The 12,892-nt window shown below is 48.4% G+C and overlaps 1 protein-coding gene across 1 annotated transcript in view; it reads left to right on the plus strand.

The window, feature by feature from the left end:
* Nucleotides 1–12,892, plus strand: part of PTPN23 (protein tyrosine phosphatase non-receptor type 23) — a 558,626-nt gene that overhangs the window by 233,725 nt on the left and 312,009 nt on the right. The window contains exon 12 of the mRNA XM_085628617.1: nucleotides 10,721–10,800. Within this exon, the coding sequence (XP_085484743.1) occupies nucleotides 10,721–10,800 (80 nt within the window). The remainder of the gene's footprint in view (nucleotides 1–10,720; nucleotides 10,801–12,892) is intronic.

The raw sequence follows: 12,892 nt of genomic DNA on the forward strand, positions 1-12,892 counted from the left end.
CGCAAACTACAACAGCACTCCCTCACACTAATCCTTGTAGCTCCAACGTGGGCCAGACAACCGTGGTACACCACGCTGCTGGAACTGTCTGTAGTACCACACCAAAAACTACACCTCTCACCATGCCTCCTAACCCAGAACCATGGAGAGATCAGACACCCGGACCCAGCTCAGCTCAACCTTGCGATCTGGCTCCTGAAATCCTAGAATTTGGGTACCTAAATCTTCCCCCTGACTGTATGAACGTCATCAGAGAAGCTAGACGCCCTACCACTAGAGCCTGCTACGCTGCCAAGTGGAAAAGATTTGTTGTTTATTGCCATAACAACACCATCAATCCTCTGGATGTGTCTATCCAACACATCATAGGCTACTTACTCCACCTACAAAGGTGTAATCTAGCCTATACGTCCATTCGACTACACCTCGCAGCAATTGCAGCTTACTTACAGAACAGGCAACATCTGTCACTCTTCAGAGTACCTGCCATTAAAGACTTCATGGAAGGCCTGAAAAGAATAATTCCCCCCAGAGTACCACCCTCACCTGTGTGGAACTTAAATATCGTTCTCACAAGGCTAATGGGGCCTCCCTTTGAACCCTTGCATAAATGCGAACTACAATTCCTAACATGGAAAACAGCTTTCCTTGTAGCCATCACTTCCCTTAGAAGGGTCAGTGAGATACAAGCACTTACCATACAAGAACCTTTTCTTCAAATGCACCATAACAAGGTTGTTCTCCGTAGCAACCCAAAATTCCTACCTAAAGTCATTTCCCCTTTTCACCTAAACCAGTCTGTAGAACTACCAGTATTTTTCTCGCAACCTCAGACCGTTGCAGAAAGGGCTCTGCACACGCTAGATGTCAAACGAGCCTTACTCTACTACATCGAGAGAACACAATCTTTCCGAAAGACCAAACAATTGTTTGTCTCTTTCTCTCCACCACACAAGGGCAACCCCATCTCAAAATCAGGGATAGCTAGGTGGATTGTAAAATGCATCCAGATTTGCTACCACAAAGCAAAACGGACGCTATCCGTTCCCCCTAAAGTCCATTCTACACGAAAGATAGGGGCTTCCATGGCATTTCTAGGGAACATCCCATTAGATGATATCTGCAAAGTAGCTACATGGTCAACACCGCACACTTTCACCAAACACTATTGTTTAGATGTGCAAACTAAGCAACAAGCTAGTGTGGGCCGGGCTGTACTCAAAACATTATTTCAAACCACTGCAACAGATACCGGTGGTCGCCGCTAAGGTTGGGAACTGCTATATAGTCTATGCAAAAGTGTGTAATCTGCAGCTCATATGCCTCGAACGGAATATGCTACTTACAAGTATTGATCTGTTCTTGGCATGTAGAGCTGCAGATCTACACACGCCCACCCGGCTACCTGTATCTGTTCCAGTTTATCTTATTTAGATACACACACATGGGTTTCTTCACTGTTATTACTACGCTCCATCTTTCCCTGCTGGCGAAAAACAATCTGAGGATGGAGCCGAAGCCCATGCGCAATACGATCCAAAGGAGGAGTCACCGACCTCGTGACTTCCAAAGACTTTCCAAGAGGAAAAACAAACTGCAAACATCCGGGCCCAATACCAGATGGCGATCTATGCAAAGTGTGTAGATCTGCAGCTCTACATGCCAAGAACAGATGCATACTGGTAAGTAGCATATTCCTTCTTTTTTTACCCTTTTAGTTTTTAAAATTTTTCATCCTCTTTTTATTGCTTGCTTCCCCCGTTTTTCCTGCCGCTGCTGCCCCCGCCGCCCCTCCCCCCCCCCCCCCCCCCCCCCCCCCCAGCGCGACCAGCCTGAGCCAGTTCTCCTCCCCGCTCCCCCCTCCCAGCTTTCCAGCCCTCCCCGACCCCTACTTAATGGCGGCCGCTGCGGGGACAGGCGAGCAAGACCACTGACTCATTGTCAGTGAAATTGCTCTCCCACCCTCGCAGCTCCACCATTAAGTGAGGCCTCTCCTGAGCCCCTGCACTCCCGTAGTGTTAGTGGCCCAAAGGCAAGCCTGTCAGCGCCCGTCCATGACCCGACTGCGACCAGCGCCAGGAACCCTGGACCTCTGCACTGCCAACGCTACAACCCAGCAGCACTCCACACACTCAACCCAGGCCGCAACAACAACTGCAAGCTAGCATCACCGGCCGACACCCACGACCCTTCAGCTGTAACTGCTGCCGGCACACCTGCAGCACCGCCAGGAACACGGACAGAGCACAACCCACCAAGAAGAGCACAACCTATGCATCCTCCTCCATGTCCGATCACTCCACAAACAAGCCACCAAAATCTGGGACTTCCTCAACAGCACCACCCGGGATGTAGCATTCTTCACCGAAAACTTTACCAACACCACCTCGGGACCGGACATCGCCATCGCCATTCTCCAAGGATACAAGATCTCCCGGAAGGACCGCCCCACCCGCCGGGAGGAGGAATCGCCATCGTCCACAAATCCACCCTCCGGCTGAGCACACTCCCCGACGAGCCCAGAGACCTTATGGAACACCTACACTTCAATATACAGACCAGCCCTACCACTATCCTCCGAGGAACTCTCATCTACCGACGCCGTGGACCTTTCACCAACTCCATCACGGACATCATCTCCCCGCAAGCCATTGCATCCACCAACTACACCCTGCTGGGAGATCTCAACTTCCACCTCGACAGCCAACTAGACCCAAACATCACATCCCTCCTGGACATCCTCATCAATATTGGACTCCGCCAGATCGTGACCGAACCTATGCACTCAGCAGGACACACCCTCGACCCACTCTTCACAACAGGAAACTCCCATCACTTTCAGCCACACCACTGAACTCCCATGGACAGACCATCGATGCATCCACTTCACCTTCAGAACACCCACCAACCACAGACACCAGCACCTGCTCCCACGAAGAAACTTGACCAAAATCACTGACGACCAGATCACCTCCTCAGTCGGCAACTCCACCCCAACCACCGTGGAAGACGACGACCCCAACACCGCAGCCTGAACTCTGCACAGATGGATCTCCGACAGCGCCAACACCATAGCCCCCCTCAAGAAGAACAACACACAGGCCAAGAAAGCCAGGTGGTTATTCATCGAGCTTAGAGAGTCCAGACGCACATGCCACCGCCTTGAAAAGGCTTGGAGGAACTCCAAATCCACAGAAGCCCACAACAACTTCAGAGCCGCAACCAACGCCCACCACCAACTCATCAGAAATACGAGAAAAACAGCGATCTCCACACATGCACACAACAGCGAAGAACTCTTCAACATCAAGGAGTTCACCCAACCCACCAGCGAGTCTACTGACATTCCTCCCTCACAAGACCTCTGCAACAAACTCTGCACCTTCTTCCACCACAAAATCAAGAACATTTACGACAACTTCGACGAAGACAACCAACACACTGAATCCTCACCAGCCCCCCCCCGACACCCTGAAGCCAATGATTAACAGCTGGACAGCCCTCACCACCGAAGACACACTTAAGACATTGAAGTCAATCTACTCCGGGGCCCCCAAGGACCCCTGCCCCCACCACATCTTCAATAGAGCCGCCGACACCATCGCACCCATGCTTCGCCACACCATCTATCGCTCCCTGGCAAACGCCTCCTTCCCCGAGGGCTGGAAACACGCCACGGTCAACCCCCTCCTGAAGAAGCCCTCGGCGGACCCAACCGACCTCAAAAACGATAGACCTATCTCCCTGCTCCCGTTCCCAGTGAAAGTCATCGAGAAAGCCATCAACAGCCAACACGCCACCTTCATCGAAGAGCACAACATCCTCGACTCCTCCCAATCCGGCTTCAGAAAAAATCACAGCACAGAAACCGCCCTCCTCGCCGCAACAGATGACATCCGCTTCCTCCTGAACAGAGAAGAAACAGTAGCCCTCATCCTCCTCGACCTCTCAGCGGCCTTCGACACAGTCTCCCACCGCACCATAACACGCAGACTCCACGACGCAGGTATCCGGGACAAGGCCCTCTACTGGATCCACTCTTTCCTCTCCGGCAGAACGCAGCGGGTCAGACTCCCTCCTTTCCTCTCAGACCCTTGACCAACCACCTGCGGAGTCCCCCAGGGGTCCTCCCTCAGCCCCACACTTTTCAACGTCTACATGGCTCCACTCGTCCCCATCGTCAGAACCCACGGACTCAACATCGTTTTATATGCAGACAACACCCAACTCATCCTCTCCCTATCCAATGAACCCAATGCCGCCAAACACAACTTTCAAGTAGGCATGGAAGCTGTCACCAAATGGATGAAAAGCAGCTGCCTACAACTCAACACTGACAAAACAGAAGTACTCATGGACTCCAAGCTCAAAATGGACCGCCAAATCAACTCCGTCACATCCTCCTGCTTCCACACCCTCCGCCTTCTACGTAAGACCTTCAAATGGATCCCCTTCGAGCACAGAAACACCGTCACTCACGCCCTCATCACCCGCAGACTTGACTACGGCAATGCACTCTACGCCGGAACAAACAAAAACTTCACCCGCAAGCTACAAGACATCCAGAACACAGCCGCAAGACTGGTCCTCAACCTGCCAAGACACTGCCATATCTCCCAGCACCTGCACACACTCCACTGGCTCCCCATTGAGGCTAGAATCACCTTCAAGATTCTCACCCATGCACACAAAGCCCTCCACAACACTGGACCAGCATACCTGAACAGCCGACTCAAATTCCACGCACCCCAAAGGACCCTACGATCAGCTCAGCTCTCCTATGCCGTGGTCCCCCACGCCAGAAAGACCAGATTGGGAGGCCGCTCCTTCTCCTTCCTCGCGGCCGGAGCCTGGATCGCCCTACCGCTCCACCTCAGACAGACATCACTCCCCATCTTCACAGGGAAACCTCAAAACTTGGCTTTTCGACAGACCCCCCTCCTTGATGGACTGGTATCTGCACCTTCCCAGCGTCTTGAGACCCTTATGGGTGAGTAGTCGCGCTTAACAAACACATGATTGATTGACTGATTGATTGATTGCTTGCTGACAGTCCATAATGAACCTCTAGTCCCTTTCATGACCTATGTTGTGGGGCAATCAGATTTGGAGCTGCTCCTGCTGGGACCGACTGCTTTCTGGAGGAAGGGCAGAGGACTGGGCACTTCAAAGGGGAGCAGACCCCTCACACCTACTTCAAAGACTCAAACATTAAATCACATTTTGTGTCTGATAATGGCTAATGCCCCCAATTTGTCTACTGACAAGCAGCCAGTCGGGTTGTATGTCGATGAGGAGGGGGAGCTCTGCAAGGCTTCTGCCCGTGACCAGGATTTGGGGTAGGGTCTGCCAGTCTCCCAACTTGGTGAGGTAAATCCAATAACATCTAGCGTTGAGCACCAACTCTAGTCTGCTTGCCAAGACCACTGTGCCCTTGAGGAAGAGGAAAGCGCTTAGAGGGAACACGGTCCAGTGGGGGATCCTGGCAAGTGTGAGGAAGTACTAATTGGGCCTTCACAAATGTGATGGTGGTGGTCACAGCTCATCTGCGGAGGTTGCGAACACCAGCAGTCTTAAACCACCGTCAATGATGGCTGAATTGTTGACAATGTTTAGTTTTTACATCCACATGCCAAAGTCACACCTGATTTGCTCACAACAGCTCCCCGTCATTGGAGTCTTCTTAGATACGGGGCTTTTCCGAGCCTTCCCTCTGCCTCAACAAGTCAAGGGCATTTAGGCTATTGTGCTGATGTTTCAACCTTTGATCTCGGTCTCAGCGAGAGCTGCTCTGAGGTTTCCAGGCCTCCTGCATGTGGACCACACCAGGCAGCATATGCGGCTCTGCAGTGTGATCAACACCTATGGCCCTTGTCATATTCCATCCAGGTGTCAGAGGTGTTTGTGAAAGACTTGCAGTAGCGGTTTCTTGACTGCAGTTGGACTAGTGCATACTGTTTGAAATGGGGACATCTAGTTGGCAGAGGTAGGTACCTTTGTCCAAGTAGGGACCCTTCTTCCTAGTCCGGGTAAGGGAGTTACACTCCTAAAATATCCCCTGCTCACCCCCTTGGTAGCTTGGCACAAGCAGCCAGGCTTATCTCAGAGGCAGTGTGTAAAGTATTTGCACATAACCAACAGTAATACAGTGACAACACTACAAAAGGACACAACACCAGTTTAGAAAAATATCCAATATTTTTATATAACCAAAACGATAAAAATTCAGCCTACAGTACTTAAAAATATATACTATGCAAGATATCCTTAGAATTGCAGAAATATCTCAAAAACACTGTTCTTCCGAGTCTGTAGCTCCGTTCGGGGCTACCGAGATGCTTAAAATAAGAGTCTAACAGTTCCAGCCAACCACGTCGGTACAGGCCAGCTAAAGTGTGTAAAGACTCATGAACAGTACCTTTCTCATTGCGGCTGGCACATTGGTGCCAGATGGTTGGGGCAACTGTCATGGCTGCGTCACAGAATGGAAGCGGTACAGGGTGCGGTGCCCTCCAGATGCTGTGCAGGCAGCAGCTTCATGACGATTGTCCATACTGCGTCTAGTGGGACCAAGGCTTACGGGGCGAGGCGGTTCTCGATGCGGTGCTGGCAGGCTGCGGTGCAAGCGACCGAGCCGGTTAGCATGAGCTGACGTTGGTTGGCCCAGACTGCTGTGTAGTACGAGGCGGTGCCCTTAGCCATGATTCCGTTACGGGTGTCGAAGCCCACAGGCAGCGACTGCGTCAGTGAGACCAGGGTGGCAAAGTGAAGCGAGGCGGTGCGGAGTGTCGTGCACACAGGTCACAGTGCAAACAGCGGCTCAGTGGCGGCGCTGCCAGTCGTCGGTGAGACCAGGGTTGCGGTGGGAAATGCAGCGGTGCCTTCCACGGTGCGTTCAGGACACCGAGTCAGTGACAGACTCAGTTGTTTTTCCCTTCTCTGTGGCAACTGAATCAGCGGTTCCAGAAGCGGTACCCAGAGGTTGGTGAAGTCTTTGCAGTCCCTGAGACTTCAAGCCCTTGGAGATACTCAGCACAAGTGAAGAAAGTTCAGTTGAGTCCTTTCACTGCCCAAGGCAGAAGCAGCAACTGCAGGCCAACCCAACAAAGCAACAACATAGCAAAGGGGCAGTACTCCTCCTGACAAGTACTCCTCCTGACAGCTCTCCCAGCTCTTCTTTTTGGCAGGTTCCTTGATTCCAGCGAGTTCTAAAGTTCTGGGCCCTGGGCCCCCAATATTTATACTCAAAATTCCTTTGTTCACTCAGGCAGAGAGTGTCTGTGCTACTCTAAACCAGTTCTGTCCTCTCTGGTCCAGCTTCCTGGCAAGAGGTGGAGACAACATTGTTCAAGGCAGACCAGGCCCATTCAGGTGCAAGGAAATCTCCTCCCACTATTCTAAATGCAGCCAAGGTCTATTCAAAACCAGCAGATGCACATAGGATGGCTAAGCAAGAGCATACATACTTCGTAAAAGTGGTATTTTCAAACACAGAACATAAAATTCATTTTTACATTCTGAGTCCAGGCATACGAAACTTCACTTACCCATCTTGTCTCAATGGGAAGTTATGCTTATAAGATATTATAAGTAAAACTCCCTTTCTACCCTATGGGACAGATAGCCTTTCTACCTTAGGGGTGACTTATATGTAAGAAAAGGGAAGATTAGGGCCTGGCAAGTGGGTGCACTTACAACTGTAGTTCAAGTATGCATGCACATGTATTACTGTGTGCACAGCTGTGTGTGTTAACTGGTACTTTTCACAATCTTCATCCAATCGTTTCACAAATTATAACCACATAATCAAACATATTCTTTTAGTTTTGTTAATATTCATTCACATATATGATAATGGTGAATTATTAATGATACCTTCAATTTATGTACAAAAAACAACCAAAAATACAAGATCCAAAATCATATCAATTTTAAATACATTCTTTTTCTTTGATGTAATTCCATCTTATTCATGAAGTGCCCTATTTATTTCCGTACACGTGGTCCCTTCTTCAGGGGCCTCTGAAACATAAAATAAAACCAAATAATGCATCAGTACCCATATTTAAACCATCATTGCCTACCACCAACTTTCTACCACCCCTCGGGTCTACTGCCAAGCTCTTACACACCTTAAACAATGTTACACAGTAATTCACAATGGTGGCGCTTATAATGACTGCCATTGTGCTATCAACCATGCCATCCTAAACCAACCATCTGTTAGCTATTGACCAAAATAGTCCTAACACCCATGTGATTGTTCTAAATGTAGCCAAAAAATGCTCCTTGTGTGCTAAAATAGAACACTTTACAAATACTCATTGCCCAAAAACAAATACAGTTCTCAAGAGAACGAACTCACTCAATTGTAGTCTGTAAGGTACAAATATTAACAAAATATATCTTGAGCCTCGTAGTACATCTGCCAGTCTGCTATGCGTGGGCCCGACGCCATCATACCTTGAAAGATCCGTTATGTATTCCACGTAGATATCACCAATGCTGAACCTGCATAATAACAAATCAACGGCTTTTCAACAATCTGATTCTTAGCCCCAGACCGTCACACTACATTATAGCTATCAACAGCGGAACCTGTTCTCTACCGGTTCCAAATACCAAATACCAAACCTTACGTACCAGGTTATTTTCAACAAGAAAATGACCTCCTCTTTGATGCTGGCCCTGACCCAGTCAGTCAACCTGTAAATCTTGTGTTTTACAGGAGGGCTGTCACCAGTGTCCATGTTATGGGTACATCAGTGAGTAACACCTGGGGTCAGAGAGAACAGTGTGGCGAACTGTCCCAACAACTGGTGAGAGGTTCAATCTCCTCTTCCACCCCATCATCTGTCGCCAAGAAGCATGCTCACTTCGCACCTCTTAAAGTGAGGCTTGAGGTGGTTCACATGGATGAGGGTTCCTGGGAGTTTGCAAATTCACCAAGTAGGTGACATCACTTTTGCACTCCAGCACCTCAAAAGGCCCAGTCCACTTGTCCTGCAAGGCACAAGGTACCACTGGGGCCATGACCCACACTTTCTGGCTGGGCTGAAACTGCCAGAGTGGCATTCTGGTCGTACCAGCGTTTCATCTCCTCCTGGTTCGCTTCCAGGTTCGCCTGAGCGAGTTTCCTGAACCGGGTAGTTTGGTTCCTGAAGGCCAGCATGTAGCTAAATACATCCTAGGGAGTTTTCCTGGGTGCTGCCTGCCAGCCTTCCTTGACCAAACTAAAGGGTCCTATCACAGGGTGCCTATGCAGAAGCTAGAAGGAATTGAACCCTAGAGACTTCTATGGTCCTCCCTGTATGCAAAGAGAAGGCATGGCAAGAAGCCATCCCACTTACGCCTCATGTGTTCTGTTAGACCCTTGATCATGCCCTTCAAGGTTTGGTTGAATCTCTCCACCAAACCGTTACCTTGTAGGTGGCAAGGAGTGGTGAACTTGTAGGTTATACCACACTCCTTCCACATGGATGTCAAATAGTAGATATGAAATTGGTTCCTCGGTCAGAAAACCACCTCCCTGGGGAAACCCACATGGGGAAAAATCCCCTTTAAAGCCTGTCCCACCACTGGCGTACTTGTTTGGCAGGAGCCCAGGGCACACTCAGTCAAAGTACATCAGCAGTTTAGCAAAAAGTGGGGCACCCATGCAAGAAGAGGGTACTTTCTTACAGTTCACACGTAGTATAGTGCACCCTGACCTAATGCTGTAAGGTCTGCTGTAGGGGTGGTTTACCTATACTGCATGCAGGGGGGTCTGCAGGCATGGCACACAGTATGTGTGCCATGTCATCTTTTCACTTTTGTTTGCACGAAGACATGCCTGCAGTGGCAGTCTGCACGAGTTAGATGAGGGATCCCTTAGGTTGGCACAATACATGCGGCAGCCCTTGGGTACCCTTTTTGGTACCTCTGCCCTAGGTACCTGCAGTACCATTTACTAGGGACCTACAGGGGTGCCAAAGGTATTACCAATTGGAGGAACAATTGTACAGTTTTAGGGAATGAGATCTGTCACTGGGTACCTGGATAGCAGGAACCACTGCACTTTCTCTCAAAATTGCATCGAATACCAGGCAAAAAGTAGGGCTAACCATGTCAAAAAGGGGTACTTTATTGCAGTGTGTTATTGAGGTGGTTATGTCTTTGCCCACTGTTCAGCTTTGTGTGTATATATCTCTTGTTGATTTTGGTCACCATGGATAGGTGTGCAAGTTCAAGTGTTTATTTTTAGAGACTTGAGGTTTTTTGTGGAAGAGGAGGCTAGAGAAGTAGTCCAGTTTTACAATTATTGATATATTAGTCCTGTTGCATCAATGTAGTTAGAAGCAGTTTGTTAACCAGTATTGAAATAATTTGGTGACTCTGTTGCCATGCTTTTATATTAGGAAGATGATGAAAGTCATTGAGTGTCCCAAAATGATCTAGTAATTAGTGGATGCTGACAGACATCTGATGATGTCCGCTGAAAGCCCACAATGAGCCGAAACTACCCACTATCTTCATATTCCTTTTTCCACCTTTGGGTCAGAATCCTATTCATGGTGCAGATTGAAATGCCTCTTAATTGAAAATGACAGCTAAACTTGAAAGTACCTTTTTCGTTTTAAAAGATGTGTACAAACATTCAATGACAACAGTAGTCATAGAGTCATACTGTGACAAGAGATGTATTGTTTTCATGCACTTACAGTAGTATCTTTGATTTTAGGTTTAATTCTGCCAAAAAGGACAATGATTTTATCTATCATGAAGCAGTTCCTGGACTGGATACTCTTCAGGCAGTAAAAGGTAACAGCAGCAGTGTAATGCAATAATGTTTTACCGGATTGAGGGATTCTGCAACCTGAGAAATGTATTTAGGTAAAAGAAACTATGGGCCAGATGCATCAAGCATTTTTTGCCTTCGCAAACGGACGAGTCGCAGAGTAAGCCATTTGCGAACGCAAAAAAATGCCCTTCTGATGCGGCAAACCCTATTTTGCGATTCGGTAACCTGTTACTGAATCGCAAAATGGGTTTGCGATTCGCTATGAGGAAGGGGCGTGTTTAGGGTGTCCCTTCCTAATACCGAATCGCATTGGTATGCTTGAATATTTTGCAACCGAAATTCGGTCGCAAAATATTTGCATTTTACCACCTACTTCAAGTAGGTGGTAACCAATTGGCAAATGGGAAGGGGTTCCCAAGGGACTCCTTCCCCCCCCTTCGTGAATGTCTGTAAATGCATTTTCTAAGAGCAGGCAGTGGTCCCACGGACCACTGCCTGCTCTTAGAAAATGAAATGAAAAATTTTCATTTTCTCTTTTGTAAAGCATCCCGTTTTCCTTTACAAAAAAAAAGATTGCTTTATTTAAAAGCAATCAGACATGAGGGTCTTCTGACCCCAGCAGGCCACCATCCCCGTGATTTTTGCGTTTCCTAGGGGGTCGCAAATTGCGACCTACCTCATTAATATTCATGAGGTAGGTCATTTGCGATCCCCTAGGAATCGCAGAAAGTGTTAAACACACTTTCATGCATGCCAATTTGTGATTCCCTAATTGTAAATCGCAAAGATTTGCAAGTAGGGAATCGCAAAACATTATTTTGATGCATCTGGCCCAATATTTTTCCCTAAATAGTTTTCAGTTGTGAAAGAATGAGGAAATCTGTGTTGATGTGTGAACACACTTGTGTCCTCAGACGTGAGTGTAGAGGTGTTAGGATCACCTTTATCCAATAGGCATAACTTGTAAACCATATTAGTTATAATAATACTTTGTTTTAAAGTGCTGACATTAGTTTCACTTCTTTAAGCTCCACCCACCTCCACCCAGGCAGGATGTATTTTCTCTTTTGAACTTTTGCATTCAGTCGTTGGAATCTGATGCGGTTTCTTCCACAGCTTGTTTTCCATTTATACCACACATCCCGTTATTCAGCCTATGTATTATATTCAGTGATAATATAAATATATTTTTGCCTTGCGTAACATCAAGGTGTTTGGAATCCAGCATCAGAGTGCTCATCAACTTTCCCATCAAGACAGCTTTACTATAGATCAAGTGCCCCATTTCACACCATATCAAAATGTTGCATGTGATTGAGTGGTCTTTCGCCGCATAAACACATAATGCCTAATTTGTGTGCAATCGAATGCTGAAACCTTGCATGCTTTCTGGTGTCCCTCGATCCATTGCTGAAATTCTGTCACTGTTATTTCAATCAATAATCAGTAGATTTGTAGAGCGCTTCTTGTCACCTGTGAGGGTATTTAGGCGCTGTCAGGGTCCAATTGAATAGCCTGGTCTTCAGGTATTTTTGGAACTGTGAAAGAGATGTGGAGGCCCGTAGATGAAAGGATAGCTTTTCCTATGTCTTTGCTGCTAGGTAGGAGAAGGAGCACCCTTTGCACCTGCTACGTCGGATACGGGGAAGAAGGTCAGAGGAGGGAACGGAGGTGTCTGGTGGGCTGATTAGAGTTCAGGCAGTGATTCAAGTAGGCGTGTCTGCAGTTGTGCAGGGCACAGGCCCGGACTGAGAACCAAAATCGGCCCTGGCAAACTGGTCGGCCGGTTCCCGGGTGGGGGAGGGCTGGGAGGGGACATGGGGGGGGGGGGGGGGGGGGGGGGTTGCAGCCGAGCTGTTTGATAGGACCGGTTTCGGACGATTTTGTTACGGGGGGGGGGGCGATATTGCCGGCCCCTGGTAACAAACACAGCCCCCAAGGACCCTGGCGACCCACCAGAGAAACGCCCAGTCTGTCCCTGCTTGTATGCATGGGTTAGGAGCTTGAACTGGCATCCTTTTTTTGTAATGGGTGCTAGTGAAGTTCCTTGAGGTAGGGGGTGATGTGAGTTCATCTGAATGGTCAGTATTCATCGGAGGTGGTGAGCTACGA

This window comes from Triturus cristatus, chromosome 10 (genome assembly GCF_964204655.1).
Source record: "Triturus cristatus chromosome 10, aTriCri1.1, whole genome shotgun sequence".
Classification (NCBI taxonomy): domain Eukaryota; kingdom Metazoa; phylum Chordata; class Amphibia; order Caudata; family Salamandridae; genus Triturus; species Triturus cristatus.